This window comes from Pelecanus crispus, chromosome 1, assembly GCF_030463565.1.
Source record: "Pelecanus crispus isolate bPelCri1 chromosome 1, bPelCri1.pri, whole genome shotgun sequence".
Taxonomy (NCBI): domain Eukaryota; kingdom Metazoa; phylum Chordata; class Aves; order Pelecaniformes; family Pelecanidae; genus Pelecanus; species Pelecanus crispus.
The window spans coordinates 179,383,851-179,404,949 of record NC_134643.1 but is presented as its reverse complement, the minus strand read 5'-3'; the positions used below and the strand labels follow the sequence as shown (position 1 = coordinate 179,404,949).

The 21,099-nt window shown below is 36.0% G+C and overlaps 1 protein-coding gene across 9 annotated transcripts in view; it reads right to left on the bottom strand.

Moving 5' to 3' along the window:
* Positions 1 to 21,099, bottom strand: part of MYCBP2 (MYC binding protein 2) — a 211,490-nt gene that overhangs the window by 68,774 nt on the left and 121,617 nt on the right. For 6 of the 9 annotated variants that reach the window (XM_075720658.1, XM_075720664.1, XM_075720685.1 and 3 more), the window contains 10 exons: positions 20,842 to 20,929; positions 16,977 to 17,029; positions 15,508 to 15,680; positions 15,026 to 15,170; positions 13,011 to 13,223; positions 8,799 to 8,854; positions 8,233 to 8,348; positions 7,565 to 7,662; positions 3,240 to 3,356; positions 2,323 to 2,463 (listed from right to left, as the gene is read on the bottom strand). In XM_075720658.1, coding sequence (XP_075576773.1) covers positions 2,323 to 2,463; positions 3,240 to 3,356; positions 7,565 to 7,662; positions 8,233 to 8,348; positions 8,799 to 8,854; positions 13,011 to 13,223; positions 15,026 to 15,170; positions 15,508 to 15,680; positions 16,977 to 17,029; positions 20,842 to 20,929 — 1,200 coding nt within the window. The remainder of the gene's footprint in view (positions 1 to 2,322; positions 2,464 to 3,239; positions 3,357 to 7,564; positions 7,663 to 8,232; positions 8,349 to 8,798; positions 8,855 to 13,010; positions 13,224 to 15,025; positions 15,171 to 15,507; positions 15,681 to 16,976; positions 17,030 to 20,841; positions 20,930 to 21,099) is intronic. The other 3 variants (XM_075720706.1, XM_075720712.1, XM_075720678.1) reach the window with 2 other exon arrangements.

The following is a 21,099-nucleotide window of genomic DNA, read 5'->3' as shown; positions in this document are numbered from 1 at the left end:
CTGAAACTAGCTCAATGCACACCTCTTACTATACATAGCTACATTGTTATAATAGTTGCTTTTGTAAGATTTTTGGTATGTTGGCCACTGGCTGCTTACTGATCAGAAGCTAAGAAAGCACGTGACTTTTACCTTGTGCCATTATATATAATACGTAATATTACATATTACATTATATGTAATATAACTGGTTAGTTAAAGGAAAATTAGTAATATCTACCAACTCCTAATAGTCCAAATGATATCAAAACCAATTCACAGCACTGTTTAAGAAAAAAAGACCTATAACATTTTATCTGAACTTTACAGAAGCATTGAGTGAAATGTATGATAATTAAATGCTGCTTTTCACATTCCATTGTACCAGTCCTACTTATTTATCAAGACTGAATACTCTATTTATGACAGCCATTTCCTTTCAAACTTTTCTCAGAGACCACAGGGTACTTTCTTCTCTAGAAGTAAGTATGTACTAGAGCCATTTGAAATGTAGCACCCAGTAAGTTCTTGCTAGCCATGTGCATGACTATTGAGCTCAAAACTTTTCCCCTCAGCAAGTAAAGTAGTATTGGGAACATTAAAAAAATGAAATAAAATCTAAAAAAATTGTAATACCCATCCAGGCTTACAATACTGCTGCATGCAAACATTTGTGTTTTGTGAAAGTATACTATAGCTATTTTCAATGAGTATCAATTTCCAAGGCCAAAAACGTGAGCAAGATTTTAAGCAAAGCTTATATTTTTTCAATGTTTTCATATATTCTACAACAAACTAGATAAACATGCCTGTTGTCGTAGTGTTCAAGTGACTGATGACTGAGTACAGAAATAATTTGCTTCCCAAATGCAATATTAAAGTACTTCCCAAAATAAGGATTTCATTGAAAGAAATCTCCAAATAGAATTATATCAACAAACCATTTATAGACAAGAAGATGAACAGGAAGAAGATCTAGTCACATCATGTAACAGTGTTTGTCAGAACACAGGCTGCAGCCACAAGGGATTTACAAATTGCCAGATTTGGCTACTGGCAAACAGGCCCAGTTTCACCAGAACTGGGAGTATCTCAGTTGTTCTGTGATCAGAAAACATGAACAGGGTGACATTACTGGCTGCAGGTGTTTAATTTAGCCAAATATTTGTTAACTATCTTCAACTGCAGCAGCAGCTCACTCACATAAAAGGCAAATCAAATCTAAAGAGCTGTATTAGCAATTAGATCTGGTTCTCACATTCTGCTCTGAAGAAACCAAAGTACTGCCCGCTCTGGGGAATGCACCAAACCAGATGAGCCAGAAAGGCCTGCAATTTCAGAAATATTTTGAGAAACATTGGTTTAGCTAATATACTTTTTTCTTTCTGTGTTTTTAAAATATTTTTTTAAACTATCTTGTTTACAGAGAAGGTGTAGAATCACAGAATGCTTTGGGTTGGAAGGGACCTTTAGAGATCATCTAGCCCAACCCCCCTGCAGTGAGCAGGGACAGCTTTAACCAGATCAGGTTGCTCAGAGCCCCGTCCAACCTGACCTTGAATGTTGCCAGCGATGGGGCCTCCACTGCCTCTCTGGGCAACCTGTTCCAGTGCTTCACCACCCTCATTGTAAAAAGTTTCCTTATATACAGTCTAAATCTATTCTTCTTTAGTTTAAATCCATTATTCCTTGTCCTGTCAAAAATCCTGCTACTTCTCCTGTAACCTTTGAATTGTGATAGTGATCACCATTAAAGTTATCCAGATAAATTATGCTTACTCTTAGTATAAATTCAATTTTTTACTCAGTCTTGATGCTCTGGGATTCTTTGATTAGCTATTAAGTTAATAACTCAAGGATTCAGGTGTCAAACTAAAAAAAAAAAAAAAAATATATATATATATACACACAAAACCCAACAGAGCCTAAAGAACTTTTCAGGTTTTTTTAAAAAGCCTCAGTTACATTGATTCACTGCAGGCTGCAAGCCTCTTCTACAATCACAGCACCAGTCAGCCACTTTATGGGCAATGACATCTTGCAGAAGAAACACCTGGTGCAGACCACAATCTAACATGATTATACTTTTGTACACTGTTATAGCGGTCCTTGCACTTTTGTTTCTCTTCTAGAAATAGAGGCTACAACATAAAAAGCCTCATACCTTTCTACACTCCACCCTCATTACACAACAGCCCTCAAAAATGCAAACACATATAAGGTAGTATTTGGTAATAAAAATATCGTTTACCTCAGGACTCATTTGCAGCCTTAATTAAAGAAAATCTTGTAATGAGGATAGAGTGTACTTTTGGATATTCTTCAAAGGCACCTTTTACTTACGTCAACAGGTACCAGAAGGCTCTTGCCAAGATGTTGGTTAAAAGAGAGACACCAGGCTTCAGTGTAACCATTCATGTTAGGAACATACTTCTTTATTGTCTCATCATTCAGCCTCAGCCAAACACCATCATCATTGTGGATCTATGGGAAACAAGCAACAAAAACGAGCCATGCCCTCCTGTAACTGTTCGGTAGCTAGTAAGGATTAACAGACTTCAGACAAACAGACAATAGTAGCAAGGAAGTAATGATCTTCACTATGCTGATAGAATATAAGAAGAGGTAAAGAGGAATATCGACAAAACCAGAATTTCAAAGCAATGGGAGGCATGTCTTTTTAGAAGGCAAGGTGCGAAGATAAACTTACATCAGATCATGCAATAATAAGAGTTGCTTTCAGAGAATAAAGGAAAGAAAGCCAAGCCTTCATAAGCTTCGTAAGTTCCCCACTTTCCATTTTCCATTGCTGATATAACTTATTAATTTGAAAAATATTCCTTGTATATGAAGTTATATTGTAAGAAAAATACATGCATAGTAGTCTAACACACTAGTGATCTTTCAGAAGTGTAAGTGAAAGATGTAATGAAAATGACACCTACATCTGAATTTTTGTGTAGAGTTGAAATAGCAAGTCATGAATAGCTAAATCCTTAGAGATATTATTATAAGATGAACTCTAAGAATTTTGTTTCCTGAGAGTCTCAAAAGTTTGTTACACAGGTTTTCAAGTACATAAATTAAAAGGAAATGACAGCTTGGAAAACTAAATTAGTAAATTTTTAGATTTTTGCAATTTATGCTCTTACATTCTTAAGTCATATGTGTCAACATGTAAACATGAAAAAAACCCATTATTTGCATGAATTAACTTTACAGCTTAGCCCAATTTTCAAGAGAAATGTCTTATTTATTACCTCGTCAATGAAAGTGATGGATCCATTGACTTTCACTATGCCTATTTGCTCACTCTGAAGGGAAGGGTGGCTACGGATACGAAGCCCTGCACTGTCCTTGGCCACAAATTTGCGAACCTAAGAGAAGCAAAGGAAGACAGTAAGGAAGAAAAAATTGGAACAGAGTTCTCAAAGAATAAAAAGAAATAGGTTTAACAGATTCTGAAATGCTAGTGACAAGATGGCAGTCTAGGAGTTACAGTTTGTTGCTAGTTTCCCATGGCTGCTGTGTAAAACTTCATTTTTTTTACTATAACCAATAAAATCATGATGTTCAAAAAAACCCTGAAAGTGCATCGACTCAGTCTGGGCAAGATCTCTGTTATACCACACAATATTCAGTACAAGCTTCTGATTCTTTTAACTGCCCCCCCAGCCCCCATTTTATTAATTCTTGCAAGTTTCAAGGGTTTTGCCTTTTCAAATTTAGTATTTCCAGTGACTGATCAACCTGGGATTACCGGTTCCCATTTGCACTACCATAACATTCTGTTCAGTCAGCTTTTTGGCCAAAATACTGGTATTTTCCTTAGCTAAAGAGTTTAAATAGCCATTTAAAAACAGAAAAACAACAGATCTTTCTACTTCTTTATTTTATTTTTCAAATAGCTGTTTCAATAGTTTATCCCTTTTTCACAAGAAGGTTAGATCAGATGCTCCTTGTTGCTAGTTTGATTTACTACAGCCTCCAAAATCTCCCAGTTGTTATTCACGATCATTTTTTCACCATTCAAACACATTATCAGGCACCTGTCCCACAGAGAACAAACGTAAGCCATCCTTTTGGTCTCTGGTTTTAAGAAGTGCATACATTCTATGCCTGTGGTATAAAACCTTTTTCTTGGAAGGTTATTTTCAAAGTCCACACGTAAAACTAAAAAAAATATCAACTGGAGTATGGACTCAACCTTTAACTTAACATAAAGCACAGAATGATATGGAAAGAATAAACTCAGGAAAAAGTAATGAAAGGTAACAGCTAAGTGCATGAATTCTTTTTTTTTTTCCCTGCAGAAGTTATTTATTTTAAGAAATGGTATTTATTTTAAGGCTAATTTTAAAATGAACAGAAGCATGTAAAGAATTTCAAATGTAGCTTACTCCAAAATGTGCAAGGTTTTGCTTACTAATAATCCTGTTACTCCAAGGATTTAGATTTTTCTCAACAGGCAAAACTAAGACTTCCAAGGTCCTTGTAAAAATATAAGGCTGAATCACTGCTGGCAGCATTCTCAATATAGATGAGCCTATAAACAAAGCCTTGTAAACTAGTGGTCCCTGCACTATTACCCCAAAATGTTACTTCAGAAAATCATATGACAGGTTGGCTGGAACTTGGATTAAAAACTTGAATTTAGAGGAAGAACTCCTCATACTCGTCATACTAGATTTGGATACGCACAGGCCTGGAAGGAGCATTTTTCCCCTTTGCAGCAGCTAACCAGTTAATAGTAAACTTCAAGTTGTAACTACAAACTGTTCAGGGATCAGATCCACTGACAGACAATATAACAAAAAACAGATTAAAAGTTCGCTTATGCTCATTTCTGATCATCTGACCATCATGAAAAACTTAATTATCCGAGTCTTCTTTCTGATATAACAACTCTTCGCTTGAAATATTTCTCTATGGCACAGTAGTTCTGTAACCTGTCCTGTAACACGCCCGTAGCCAGTTCTTCCATGGAGCATACACAAACTCGACTCCGACTAAAAGACATGACTAATGCAGAAAGGCATAGCACTTAAGAGCTACATCTTCCTTACAGTGCACAGCAGTTTTCAAGAGCTTTGTTGCTGTGCCTTCTTATTTGGTGAATCTGAAAAGCAGTACACCTCGCAGCACAGAAAGGTGTGTTGTATAGGATAAAGGAACCTTAACAAGGGGGTTAACCTTCTATGAAGGGATGCAAAAAAACACCCACTGGCCAGAGCTTTTGGGTTTGGTGGGTTTTTTTGCAATTGATGCTAGCTACTTGTTCAGTCATGTCAGGACAGTAGAAACAGTCAAAACATATTAGTGACCAATCATTCTGGTACCAGTCTTGCCCCTTCCAATTCAGCTAAATTAGGACTACTTTCTTCTTGTTGGTTCCAAATACCCTGGAATTACATTACATAGCTTGAAAGAGAATGTTTCCCTCAATAGGATGTGGGATGGAATTCCCTGCAAATTAGTTAATCTAAGTTTCACAGCCAATGAGAAGGCAGCAGTTCTTGTGGGTCATGTACTCCAGGCTGAATACAGATCACTATGATAATCTCCTTTACCAACTTGGATGGACAGGAAAACCAGATTTTCATCTGACTTCAAAAATGAAGAAATCAATACAAAATCATAATACAGTATCCATTTGCATCTTGTGATTCAAGTAAGGTTTGACTATAAAACTGGAATGTTCCACCGCCTCAATGAAAATATTTTGGTGTTTCTAGTTAAGAACAGATCACCACTGAGAATCCACTGTTAGTGTCCATTGGTTATAACTACCTGAAATTTCAGGCTGACAAAGAGGAGGAAGAAGCTTCTAGAGCTCAACAAAGCCTTTTTTTCCTCAGCAAAGCATGATTCGGTATATTGGACTGTCTCTGACTGATACATCTCTAATCTGCATTCTTGGCTTCAGAAGCATGGAGCATAGTGCAATAAATCACCTTTCTGTATTATTTATAATACTGCTTTTCACAGACAGAACTATTCTAACCTGGTTTGTTACGTGATGTATCACAACACAGAAGACAGACAACTGCTAAAATGATTTACCATGAAAAGTCTAGTGTATTTTTGCAGCAGGGTCTACAGACACTATATACAGGACAGAAAGATGGTTCCTCTTTCAAAGAAACGACAACTTCAAACAAGAAACAAGACATGCAAGTAGAACAACACAGGGAGATGATGATACTAGGTAATGCCTCAGAATACCAGAGACCTAACTTTTGTCAAGTATTTTTAACTATCCTGAAGACTGTTACTTGACAAAAATGTAGCTATCGTGTATGAACCAGCCACCTCAATTCCCACTGTAATAACTGAAAAGACAGACAGCACTTCCATCCAGCAATTTATCTCATCTTAGACCAGATGTGTCTCACTTTGGTGACAGCAAACACCACATATGATAATCAGCTTGGATGGAGATATCATTAAGTTCTGTGAGATGAATCTCACCCAGTAGGAATTGGGAGTTTTAATTAAGATAATGAAGTAGCCAGGAAGTCTTCTTTCCAAGAGAAGGGAGAAAGCCTAAAAGTATTTGTTTGGGGGGCAAGGGGGTTGGGGAAGCAGTGAGGGATAAAAAATTGTGTGGAAACTAAAGGTAAATTTATTATTTTTGTTTTGAGGTGTGGGTGCACGGAAACGAATCTTGTTAGTGGCAGAAGCAGACACTGGATGCATTTACAGACTGGGGAACTATACAACAAAGTTACTGTCTCTAGATCATTCAGAAAGTTGGAAAACAAATAAATCAGGACATGCTGTATAGGTAAAAAGTTGGCAAACACCTGATCCTTTTTGTAACTATGTATTTCTTAGCCACCTTTGCAGTTGTAATAAGACAAAGAAGGATAACCTTGTGGTATTTCAGAATTCCATATCTTTTAATATAGGTTTATTCCATGAAAAAAAGATTCAGTGCCTTGTTTAATATCCCTTCCTTTGCATCTAAGAGGAAGTGGAAGATGGTTCTGTCATCTGGGCATTTTTCTTATAGCACTGCCACACCGCCTTTCAGCTTTCCATTATTTGTGTCTACTTTAGTCCTTCAGGGTGGAATGATAAAGTGAAGGGGAAGTCAAAAGCTACAGAAAGGATAACTTGTAAAAATAAAATTATGATATTCTAAGAAAAGAAGATATCACTAAAGAAACTAATTTTGGATTTTATATTGACTGACGAAAGATCCTTATCACAAACCAAAAAAATCTTTGTAAAGCCCTTTGTACAATGAATTTCATAGCACAATATCAAAGAATGAGAACTAATAATATTACAGAATGCAGTCTGTGGCTTTCATAATGGTTGCACAATGTTTGTGTGACAAGCCAAGACTAAGGCAGTGTCTCTAAAATTCTAATAGTTTTGTTAATGGATAGACAGAAAGAAAATGGAATTAATATCTTTCATTTTATCCAGTGTATGAATTTCATTCCATTCAGCACATTAAAGTGTTTTGCAAACATCCTTAAGTCCTGCACCGCTATAACATGATAAAGTATGTATTAAACAACAATAAAATGCCACCCAAATATAGTATCTGGTTTTTTTTCCCAGTTCTCCAAACCTTGTTTGGCTGGGGCTCTGCTTTTGGTTTAATAAGTTGAGTTCCAGGAGGTATCATTCCCTTTGGAGGATCTTTTACTTTCACTTCTAGTCCAGCATCTATAAACAAACAAAGACTAAGTTAAAAAAAAAAATATCTAAGGGGATGTATCAGTCAAACAGTAACTACAGTTTATCTGTGCTACAACTCAGAGTAGGCAAAATAACCACTCCCTTATCTGTCTGCAATAAACACAACCTGCAGTTGCAGAAGAAATGACATTATTTACTCCTGCATGGTCAGGAGCAATTTTCCCTTTTCCTAGGTTCTTCAGTGTTTTTTTTTTCCCCTTTAACTATACATCTCTGTCACTCATCACTGAAACAAGACATTTTTCTTGCAACATTGAGAGCAGAGAATAAGAAACTCTATTAATCTTGGGAGTCCAACCACATTATAAATACGTGACTTCCCAAATATATTCATATTTCAAGGAGAGAATAGCTGTGGTCTTTTTTTCTTTTGAGAAAGAAGAGGGAATTAGATAGAAGGCTTCTGAACCAAAACTCAGGTGCTAGATCTTGCTATGAACTTTAATACTAAATCTTATGAGCACCAAGACATACGTTTATCAGTATACAAACTCAATATAAGGTAATTTCTGCTTCAGTGTAGTGAAAATTAAATACCTATTTCAATGCCATCTATAGTAACATGGATGGTGTAGAGACCAACAGCTCCAGGAGTCCAGTTTGCACAGTATGTTCCATCATTATTGACTCTGATCAACATGTTTTCACTGGGTCTAGACATAAACAAAAAAAATGAAAATCATTAAACAATCACTGTCATCTTGAAAATTGTTTGTAATAATTTGGAAGCTAGTATTTTTTTTTTTTTCCCCTTCCTTCCTTTCAGGTCATCTAAATACCATTTTTCCCCCATCCAATGTACTAATCCCATATTATTTAGAAGTTATAAACCTCTATACCACATTTATTTATAGCAAATGATGAAAGAACACATTCAAGGAGTAGGTAATACAAATAAGGAATCAACATTAAAACAACTAAGAATGAAAGATTTTAAACAGAATCTCTAAGTTTAAGAAAACACAATACTACACAATTTTTGTAGTGTTTCCACCTTTAGACAAGATTATTTGTCAGTCAAGGCTTGTGACTCTGGGTGTAAGTAGAAGTGACAGGACATATTAATTTTAGTCCCTATTAAAAAGTAATTCTTTAATGTTTACCTCTTTGGTGTTGGTGAAGCAAAGCGTAGTTCTTCAAAAGAATAATTTTCATATGCCTATAAATAGATGAAATTCAACAAACATAAAATCAACAGTTATCAATTACACTAAAGCCATGAATAAAAGAAAGCAGAGTATTTTCTCAAAGAACATACTAATCTAATTTTACACTTAGCAGAAGCATTGACCAGGGAACCAGAAACCAATTCCAAAGCACAGAAACACACACATATACCATATATGAAACAAGTATCCTTCCCTTTAAATTGCCATTATTTACATAATAAAGACACTTATTTCTAACAAAAGCTTTGCTCACAGTCAAGTATTTGCATCTCTTCCAATTGCACTTACATAAAGCCCCTATGAATTATTTTCATAAGCTACATTTCAACTTCCTTGTAGGCACAAATATCCACATAGTATCTAAGGGATACAGCACCATGATGATTTCAGTGAATCTAAGTCTGTGCTGACATGATATCACCATATTGTTCTCATAATTTTGCATACCATAGAAGTATACAACAATTTATGTTGGAAGAGACCTCCAGAGGTAATAGAGTTCAACCCCCTGCTCAAAGCAGAGCCACCCTCGAAAATTATATCCTGCTTTCAAATTGGGTCAGCTTCTTCAGGGGTGTATCCAGTTAAGTTTTGAGTATCCCCAAGGACAGAGATTCCACAGCCTCTTTGGGCAGCCTGTTCCAGTTTGACAACTCTCATTGAAATTTTTTTCCTCCTAATATGTAACCAGAATTTCCCTTTTCCCCAGTTGTGTCCCTTGCCCCACATCCTTTCCCTGTACAAGTCCAAGAAGTCTGACTTTGCCTTCTCTATAGCCTCCCATGAGAATGCCAGTGTCTATGCTAAGACTACCAAGCCAGTAGAAAACTAACCTTAAAAATATAAAAGTAAATAGTTTATGCCAGTTTAATTCCCTAGTCTAGATTGGGACCATATGCTTTCTAGAAGATGGATGGGATAGATAAGCCTAAACTGTTACAAAATCACTGCCTTAGAAATAAAACAAATTGTGATAAACTAATGTCGGAGAACAAAAAAGGAAGCAAGCTTTTCATTAATCACCTTAAATTGAAAGACAGAAATCTGTTCTGAACATGGATGGGGGTGAGAATTTCAGAGAATGCCGTCAGATCATTAAATAGTTTAAGTGAAATTTAGAAAACACGTCTTAAACAGCTGGGAAGCAGCCATATGCTATTCAGAAAGCATACAGTATATAAGATACCAGTTACAAAGTCTAGATTTCACTGTTCTCCCAGCAGAGAAAATCAGAGACAGTTCAAGCAATGCAAAGACTTGCCTTATCTGACATAATCTGGGCTTTGCCCACCAACATGCAGAAATGGTTGAGATTCTGCAGTTTTTAGTTTGAGCTGTCTGTGTCCCAGGACTTTTCTAACACTTTCTGCAGCCTATCCGTATAGCTTCCAAATGTAGGTAGTGAGCACAATCCTGATCATTTGCCTAGGGGAGTCAGACATCTCTAGATTCATCAATAAAGGATCCTCTTGAAACTCTTTTACCAAACTCTGCAGACTAGCAGAAAAAGGGATCAATTCTCTGAAACTACCTGAAACATCCTCTATCTCATGACCTGCCAGCAAGTGTACACTGTCTACAGCACAAGATGCAATCAAGACTGCACTGTCCTGCCTGGCTGCAGATATCTTTTTAAATATCTATTTGAATTGGAGGGAGATGGTGACATAAAAAACAAGGACCAGAATACCTAAAAACTCATGCTACTGCCACCAATAGGCCAAACACTGCCTCTCACCACTGTGGACATGGTTGATTGGTGCTTGGCTTGAGGAAATCCAAAGATATATGGGATACAGTAGTTTTGAGATCAGCAGACAGTGCATTGAAGACAATGAGAAGTTATGAAAGCAAATGTGTTGCAGGTCAAAAACTGCAAACCAGCCCAGTGGATCTTCTTTCTTTCTACTCAAAGTGAAGAAATTCCCTCTATATTGAGGCAATATTGCCATTGATACCCACTAGAAACAAAATGGTTTACTTCAAGTTTCTTGTGAAATGACTGCACTGAAAAGCCCTATAAGAAGTAGATAATGGTAGTCCCAGAACTGCATGAAGTACCTCAGCAAGAATATCTCTGGGCTGCAACAGTTGCTGAGTTATCAGATTCCCATGTTAAATCAAAAACAACAGGGGGAGAAGAGGTGGGATAAGAACATTTCAACATACATGCAGATCAGCCATTTTGGGTCTCTCTCCAAGATGTGGTTTTGGGTATCAGTCCCCCAGACATGTCAATTTATTGTCATGAGGTGAGCAGCTACAGTTTCTAATCAAGTTTGGATGTTTCTATCAAGTACTGATACAACATGCAGGCTGGTAAAAACCGAAAATATCAGGGGACATCTGCTTTTTACACTGAAATAAGTGCGCTGAGTAATGCAGGGAGGGAAGTAGAAGAGCATTTTTACACTTTCTTGAATCAGTGCAGTTGATTGCAAGCTAATCAAGAATAGCAGGTAACACATCTGCATTTCTCACAATGTCAGACAGTCCTTAATTTAAGCAGCAAAATATCAGCTCTCTTCAGAATTAAAAAAAAAAAGTTAGAGTTTTGCATTGAAAAGACTTAATCTGAAAGGAACTTCTAGAAGATTCCCCAAAAAGGTGTTAAATGTAGAAGCCAAGCACCTTTCAACAAGTAGAGAGAGACTTCTTGTATTTTACTTTGGTTTGCATCTTTTTCACTTTTATCTTTACAAACATTTGTACTGTCACTATCTACTAAGATGGCTTTAAATGGATACTTGCATTTTCATTTTATCTTAGCCTGATTCAAGTTAAAATTTATTACAAGTTAACTAGCTAACATCAAGCACTCTTCGCTCAGAGGGTCCATGAAATCTAGAGATTAATTTCTGGACACCTTGTGCTTGCTCCACAGCCAGTTACTCCAGAGTATCTAGTGCATTGCAGGGTGTGCCACTGTAACATCTGTGGGAGCAGGTTTAAGACCTGTTACTGGAAAAGAAGCAGCAAATGCCTGTGGACAATGGTTATAAGAAATCCCATCTGGGTTCCAACTTTGAATAAATAATGTATTTCCTGCCCCCCCTCAAGTCACTGGTAAAAATAGCAAGCAGCATCAAGCGAAGAAGTGATCTTTGCAGTACCCCAAATTAAAAAAAAAAAAAAAAAAAAACCCACAACAAAAACAACCCACAAAACCAAACCAACCAACCACACTTGTCTCCTTGATACACACCCTTTGGTTCTACGTATCTTTTCAGATATGTGATTTAACAAGTTTTTAAACCATTTGTTGTACACCATACTTATTTCATAGTTCCTTCATTGCACCATTAAGACACTATTTAGTAGCCAGTTGCACTATTTACACATAGCTACCACAGCACTATGCTCTATAGACAACAATCCTGTAGACTCTCAAAGATGCTAGTTTGCTGATTCCCCCTGACATAAGTCCACATTGACTATACTACGTATTATCCTTCTCTAACTCCTGATTAATCATGTCTTACTAAGTTGTCTAACCACTAGCTATGTGCATCATGTCACATCTCTTAACTGGGTCAGTATGTTATATATGTAAGTATATCGTGGGTTCTAAAATATACTCAAATCAATACTAACTGTTCAGTTTTCACCTCTTTAAAAACTGTCGCTGGCAAAGTCTCTGAGCTGATCCATTTGACAGTGGCTAATTTCAACAGATGTTGTTTAATATTTATGCATTGATACAGAAATCATTCATATGGTCTTTTTACTGTGCTGAGCTCCTATTTTTATCTATGTTCACCAGTTACAGTTTTTAATATAGATTCACTGTAACACTCCAACTCTATATGGATACATTGGTTTGACTTCCCCTCGACCATTTCAATAGCTGTTTTCATTTCTTTTGAGTGACTCAGACTAGTTTGTTAATCAGTGTAATCAAAATCAAAGACAACTTTTCTTTTTAAATGCTAATCCAGTTTATAACTGCTTTAAAGTTCAGGCAATTAGCCCTTTTGATGCACCTAGTTTTCTGCTGAACTTAAATATAATCAAAGTAATTTGTAATTAATGTATTTTTGGATTGTGACCAAACTGAAATATACTTTTTTCCTTCTCCTTTGCATACCTTTACAAACTTTGAATACTGAATTGTATAGTTATATTGCTAAAACAACAGCAATTTACCTTCATCATTGTAATAGCAATATATCGAGCTTCTTTTACTATCATTGGCTCATAGGAAGAATCAAGCTTGGGTGAAGGAAGTCCTCCAAAGGTCATATCACTGCTAGGGGAAGCAGCTGTTGCAGGACTCCCTGGTATCCGTTGTACCTTCTTAACCTGTTCTTGTTGCAAAGATGTTTTCTTCTGAGAAACAGGAATAGCTTTGACTTCTACCTGCAATAAGACATGGAATACAGAAGATGATTTAGGGAGAAAACACACACACATTCTTTTAGATCTGATAAGGTACAGTGACAAAGTGCTTAGAGCACTCACTATAAACCCAGCTGTGTTCAAAACCTATGTGTCTACGCTTAACAGTTTGCAAAGCCAAGCACAGCATCTCTGAAAAATGTAAATGTACAGGAGAGAAGCACCTAACTGACTTTGCACATGATCAGCAAGGGCCAGTGTCAGTTCTTCCAGTCCCAGAGCACTCCCTGGGAAGCAGCACGTAGTCCGGTATGCCTAGCTAAGTTTTCCCACAACAGAAAATGCTATGAAGTAGGGAAAAGAGCCTTCCAAATGAGTGCACATGTTTCAGAATGAGTCATCAGGGCCTGCTAGATCTGGATCAGCAGTGGCCAGAGTGGATCTTGGCTAGCTCTGCCACCCTACTACATCAGCACATTTAATGCATATTTTATCTGACTTTTTTTTCTGAGGGATACCACAGACCCCCATTAGTGCAGGTAACAGAGTTAGCTCTACTGAGTTTTCTGAGGAAGAACAGACTATCTGGAAAATAAGTTTACTCACTACTCATCCTAAATCTGCAATAAAATGCATTTAATTGCTGCAGATTTCATATGCTGTTTTAATTTACTAGAGTTATATCATCACATTGCACACTGAATGAGTCCAAAGGAATGATTAAATTGAATTAAGATTCATTACTTTAATACATTCATGAAGAAAAACAGTAATTAAACAAGAAATCTAGCAACAATTTTGATGTGTATATTTTGACATATCCTTTTTCTGATTGATAAAATCACTACTTAAAAAGTTTTCTACTTCCTTTGTCACACATTTAAGTCAGTAACCACACATTTAAATTACAATCAAGCTGTGTTTGTAACTGATTCCTGCGTTAGTGTTGTAGACTCACCATTCATTAATGTGTTTACAGCTCACTGTAAGATAACTCTCGATTATTACATCCTATATAAAGAATACATTTGAGAGTTCTTATGACAGGAATTATGCCTTTGTATAAGGTACTTCACCTACTTTTGGGCTTGAACAAAAGCAGGTCTTGAAAATATTCGTACTATTCCAGAGTAACAGTGGGCCTTAAAACACAGATGTAACCTAATTTATTCAAACAACATGAAAGCCACTTTGTGTTCAATTTGTTTTGTTTGCATGCTTTGCTACTTCAAATCAAGCAGCCAACTTTTATACATATCCCATAGGTTTTACTCCATGGGATTAAGGTTTTCCAATTCTACCTGAGGCTGTCAAGAATACTTCCTTTCCAGGACTTTAACAACCAAACAAAAAGAAAAGAAAAAAAAAAAAGACTACAGGAACTCCCAATTATTAGAAACAGAAAAGGGGGAAGTGCTGTTCTAGTCTAAAATAGACTATAAAATGGTCCATCAATGTGCTTCTCATTCTTTTTCCTATCACATTTATTCAGTTTAAAATTTATAACACTCTTTCCTGGCTTACAAGTTAAAAAATGGATTCCTGTCACCTTACACATCATCATCAAACATGATCTACAACTGGTTATTTCCACAAGCTACATGTGTGTAACTCATTATAGACAAGCTATAAATTGCATGAAATCGTGTTGGCATAATACAAAATTTGATAATTTTGTGGATTTAGAGGTAAGAAAGTCTGACTACACTGAATTTACAAATGCTGCTTTCTGCCCTATACAGGAGCATTCTGTGGAATATCTACAACAAATACTAAAAGAAGGCATGATGAAGCATAAGAACAGCCAAGAGGACAATAATTACCTTCATATTAGGAACATGAACAACATCCCCATACTGGTCTTTTGTTTGTACTGTAATAACAGTTGGCCAACCACATCGAATGTCATCCTTATTCAAAATCAATGATGTTTTTTGAGGATCAGCATATGAATCTGGCTGAAGCCACCTGCAGCAAAGACAAACACTTAATATTAAAATCTCTTAAAGGCCCCCAAAAGATAAATTCTTACTCTGTACAAACATCCAGCTAAGAAAGGATACAGAAGGTCTGAATACTTAAATGCTTTTACCTAATATATTAATAGAAACAATACAGTCAAATAGTTTTACTTAACTAATATTTGATGTAACTATTGAAGTTCTATAGCTAGTTGTATAGACAAGCAACAGTGCACAGGTTTTGAAATTTAACATGTAACTAAACATTTTCTATTGTTTTGCAAAACTTAAACATTACAACTGTAAAGTAATAGGCTTACTCACACAGCACACAAACTTTTTACCTTGCAAGTCGCCCACCGCTTGATCCTGGTACACAAGCAATGAAATCCTCCAGAAATGACTGCTCATTGCTTTGTACCTGCAGTGGAAGATTTCCTTCAAGAGCTTCCAAAATGGTTGGTGAGTGAGACAGTGCCAAGCCTTTCCCAAGAATGCCGGAGTGAGATTTGCACACCTTTTTTTTTTTTTTTTTTGGTGGGGTTAGGGTGGGGATGAAAGGGTAGAGACAAAACAGCTTTTCAGTATCTTACATGTAGACACTTTCCCATAATATGACACAACTGGCACAGACATTTTGGGTACTGGCAACCATTCCAGTAGAAAAGAGGAAATTTTACTTGGATGGAAGTTTAAAAAAAAAGTCAGTTCAGTCTATAAAACAATAATTTATGTCAAAGGAGATTAAACGAGCTTGAGTTGAGAGAAAATTTCTGGAAGAAAGAATACGGTAACATGAACTTCCATGTTAAAAGTATCCTAAACTGCTGAATTGTAACCAGAAGAATGAAGAGAGCTGTTCTGAAAATGTGACTAATAAGCATATTCCAAAAGAAAATAAAAGTCTAGAGATACAACTTATAGAAAGGCAGATCTCTTAAGAAAGATATTTTTGGGTGAGACAAAGTAAAATAAATCCTTTCTTTGCAAGAAGGGAAGGAAGGTAGAAAGACACATAAAATATTTAACAGGCAGAAGTAAAAGCGAAAATAACTCCATTACTCGCATGCACACTCCTAGCTCACGTTTTGAATTAGAAAACAGTGGGTCCAAGAACAGGTTGCTGAAAAGATATTTCTTTCAAGGAACATCTGAATCCTCCTAGACAGTTTCCGTTTACTGTTCTGTTGTCTAACACCTATGCAATGGTGCCACACTGTAGCACTGATATGTTTTTCCAGCAAATACTGTGACAACTAAATTTCAAAACAGTTGCCCTGAAGATAATTAGGAGAGAGAGACAGAATGTGAAAACTCCTTTTTCACTGTGCATCATCAGCTAGGGGCTATAATTAGGGAGCTACTGACCAGCATTAGCTCCCATCACAACAAATAAAATATATCATCAATCCAGAACAACTGCAATCATATTATTTGGGACTTGATAAATGTTACCGTTCAACTGGAAAAGTGATTTTATTTCTGCAATTACAAAGACATGTGCAGGATTAATCTCAGTAACATCTAAAATTTGTTAAATCGTGCAACCTAAGCCAGACACCTATATATTTTGACATATGTTTGGTCATCTAACTTCCTCTGTGATATTTTACGCATTTTTTTCTAAGTAGATTTATTTTTAAAAAGATTTAATGTAAACTCTAAACTTCTGTAAGACTTTCTTAAGCTGTTTTATAACAAGCCAGATTCCCTCCTTTTATAAATCCTTAAGTGATTTTCTTCTGCAGAAGTCAAAAAGTTTCAGTGCAATTATGTGAAGTATGTTGCAATGCAAAAAAGAGCAGCAGTATACCTGTAAAGCAGCCTCTTCAAGAATCTCAAGATCTTCTTCAAATTCATTACCTGCTGTAAAAATAGAACTTATTTTCACAACAAAAAGTAAACTTATTTTTCATAACAATAATATTCACATTTAGCTACATATGATGGAATGTGAAATTCAATTCTGTTTAGTGAAGCCTTTTAAGTTTGCAAGATGATGTGTAACCTTTTTTTAACTAGCAGTTGAAAGATTAATATTTTCAAGTAACCGACTAAACATGCAGTAGTGTGTAGTTCAGTGTGCACGCAAATAAGCAATATACATTACACAAAACAAAAATTTGGTACTTCTTGTCTTATCTCCAAGACAGTATGTATGGCAAATCTTTCGATGTGATTAGATACTTTCAGAAAAAGATTTTGGGAGGTCAAGATGGTTTCTGGGAAGCAGTACCTATGAGTATGCACCAGCTGCTCCCTTTTAAGAACTTACCCTAGTAACAGTATTTGAAAACGTGATACTCTGCATAAGTTTGTAACTTATGATTCCTCCTAAAACATAAAACTCTAATATGTTCTATTATATAATATTTCTTTCTCACAAATGCAACTCAAAAGTCCAATTCCAGGGTGACCAGAATTGCCAAACACAGTCTTTTAACAGAAAAGTAAAACAGGTAAGGTTACTATATTCCTAACTCTCTCTCAAAAACATGTCAGGCAATTCTACCAGTAAGAAGAGAGAAAGAGAAATGACACGAATCATGTCCTAAGGCATTTTTAAAATTCAAAGAAATAAAGATACATAAAAACTCTGCTCTCAGAAATAACTTCTACCAAATTTGAAGCAAGTAGAACAATAATGTTAAATACACCAATCAAGTCCACATTGCTGTTTAAGTTAGCTCTTGGCCACAGACCAACTCACTCTCTCTCGAAGATGTATCTTAAATTCGAGTCTTGGAGAACTGGCAAGGAGAAAGTGTGACCTTTTGAACATGGTAACTCGAAGAGTATTTGGGTGTACTTTCAAAGAGAAAGTTTTCCTAATACATGAAGGAATCACTGCCTGGTCCATCTTCCTTCAGAGCAAAAAAGGCTAAAAGCCTTCTTGATGTCCTTTCAAAACACTTTTTCCTCTAATGATTCTAGAGGAATACTTATACAAGTATTTGGCTACTTGTATACAGAATATATCCAATATAACAATTATTAAAAAGCAAGGTCTTTGTGAAGGACCACCTCCTTAAAGTCAGTAGATCAAGATAAATCATGCAAATAAAGCTGAAGATGGAAGGGTCCTACAAGGATGCCAGTAACAACTATTAACTCTGATCTGAAGTCAGTTCAATCATTCTATTTTCCTTGACAACAAGTTTCCAGATAAGTCTTTTTTTTTTTGTTGTTGTTTTTTTTTACTCCTACGATGCCCTTTGCACAAACTTCCACAAATGTACCTGGTGAGAAGTTTCAACCATGTGTTTTTTATTTCCTTTTCTTAAAATTCTGCCACATTCATGAAGCTTATTATTGTCTTCATTAAAATCACCAGGGTTTTTTTTGTTTTTTTTTTTAAAGAGCATTTAGTTGGATCCAGAGGTCTAAAGAGTATCTGGGAAATAGAGCAGGATTTACTTCACCTGCTTTTGGGCAGTGAAGCATGAGATAATGAGCTCAGACTTAGATATTACAAAACATCTTTATAGCAGAAGGAGAAGAAACAGGCTCCTCCTTTGGGTGATTACTTTCATTTTTCTTACATCTTCATCTTAGGATGACATGAACCATCCTCTGAAGATGTCTACATTAAGTCTCAAAGAAGGTTAGAGCTACTAGTTTAGATACAGATGCCTAACTTCTAAATGCCAAAGTTCAGGCATTGTAAGTTAAGTTGCTAATTCTTTTCTGGAGTGAGCCTTTTTGTTAGGTTACTTTCTTTAGCCTGTATGCATCCACACATGGAACAAAGGTAAAAATATAGAAATTATAAAATAAAGTATGAAAAATCTAACACAAAGGGCCTTCTTGTGTGTATGCATCACAAGACAGTCTTTTATATGATTATATAGGTTCTTCTTAAAGGACATTCCATTCCACAAATAAGATATTGCTCTGCAGATAAAAAAATACCATGTTACTGCTATTGCTCAAGACACCATTTCACTTGCAGCAAAAGGTAGAATATATATAATCTAGAAGAAAAAGCAGAAAAAGGAAAAGAAGTCTGATACTAAGTCATTTAAATGTTGCTCTAGAAAACCACATTTTGCCTCTTTTCCTGCCACAGTGTTTTTCTGAGACACCAAGCAAAACACTTAAAGTAAAATTACAGACAACTGAAATCCATCTTAAAAAGGCTGCACAGTGGTTTACATCTGCAGACACTACCACTGGTGCCTATAATTCATCAGTTTTATTTGTTCACAGGGTCCAGTGGTCTTGTAGAGAAACAATACATGCATACGATGCCTACGGTTAACTTTGTAATATATCAGCAACACTAACAGACTTGGCTGAAGTCCTTGAGTTGGTGTCAGGTAAATGATCAGATGAATCAATTGTAATTATGTCAGTAATCAGGAAACTCTTTACAGGCAATGCACCTATCCATCCCCTCTTGCTGATCGTACACAACCACTTTTATAGGTGGCTGAGACTTCAGAGGTAACTTAACTGCATGTTTTATTTCAAATTCCTTCTATCTGAAAGCATATAAAGCCAATCTATATACCACCTACTGTCCCTTCTTGTTTTAGACATTCAAAACTAGAACAAAACAAAAAAACTCTTTAGAGAGAAGTATGAAGTATTAGAAAACCTGGGAAATTAAGTTAGAAGGATTTCGATTTCAGCTTCTTTTTTTGCATAGTGGGTGCTAGGGAAGTCAACAAAACTAAGAAGTTAATGCAGCTGTTTGGAGGATAACAGAAGAGGGCACTATTTAAACTGTAGAATTGCCTGTACTTTTGAGAGACAAATACAGATCTACCAGTGCAATTGAGGTGCCTATTTACAACCAAGTAAGAAATCTGCACGTTCAAATACACAAGCAAAATACCAGGTTAAAAAATTCAAATCATTGATCACACTGATGAATGCCCTCCTGCTCATTAATACACACTTCCAGTCTCATTAACAGTATTTGAGCTCTCATTTGTGCTCCTAAATTAAAATGATCAAAAAGATATCCTATGACAGATTATAAGCCTGTTTTTCCTATACACTAATGTAAATTAGGAGAAACGCTATTGCACAGAATATGGCTGCATCATCAGAAAGTTCTAATTCAATCTCCGTACCCATTAATTTTAATAAACTTGTATTTTTCTTTACATTTTAAGTTACATTTGGGTTACTGTAAACTTTTATTTGCTGCACCTGCTGTAAAAGTATGGGGCTTTTTTTGTAATTGTAAGAAAAAAAAACTACAGCAGAAATATTTTAAGCTGTTAGGTTTACAGATGCAATGGTCGCTTTCAACTTTAAACAAGTAATCTTCAATTCTACAATTCAATGCTGCAGGTATTTTTCATTCAGAAAGGTGTGAAGTGCAGGGAGAAAAAGCAGTGAAAGAGAAATACAAATAAGATACCTGCACATTTGTGAAGTACCACGAGGAAACTGTAGGACATAGCTCGTACACTGATACACTACCTGTGGATGGGGTGGAGTTGTTTCAGATTTAAATGACCAGGCTTCCCTCCTCCCCATACACACATGAAGGGAACAGTGTAAGCAGAAAACACCTCTTTATTGTTTCATTAATTCAGTTTCAAGAATCAGTTTTGTATGATCATCTCTAACTGAAAGCAACATTAAGACTTAAAGGTAGTATTCATTCAAAAAACCCAAACCAATGATGAAATAACAAAGAATGTTCTTTGAGTAGGACTTACCAATAGGAAGCGCTAGATCTTTCTTCATCAAAGCTGCTGCACATGATCCTCCTAAATTGGCCAATTCTTTCTCCAGCTGTATAACACCCTTCAAATTGAAACAAGTTTTAAAATAAAAGTAGTGTCTCAGAAAATAGGGCAATGAATGCATTTCCCTGACACTGCTTTATCCTAAGAGATATTAACTGTATGTTTCAGTTTGACATTTCTCAGGGATATTATTCCTGCCAAACAGCTAAACTCATACGTTTCGCTGTG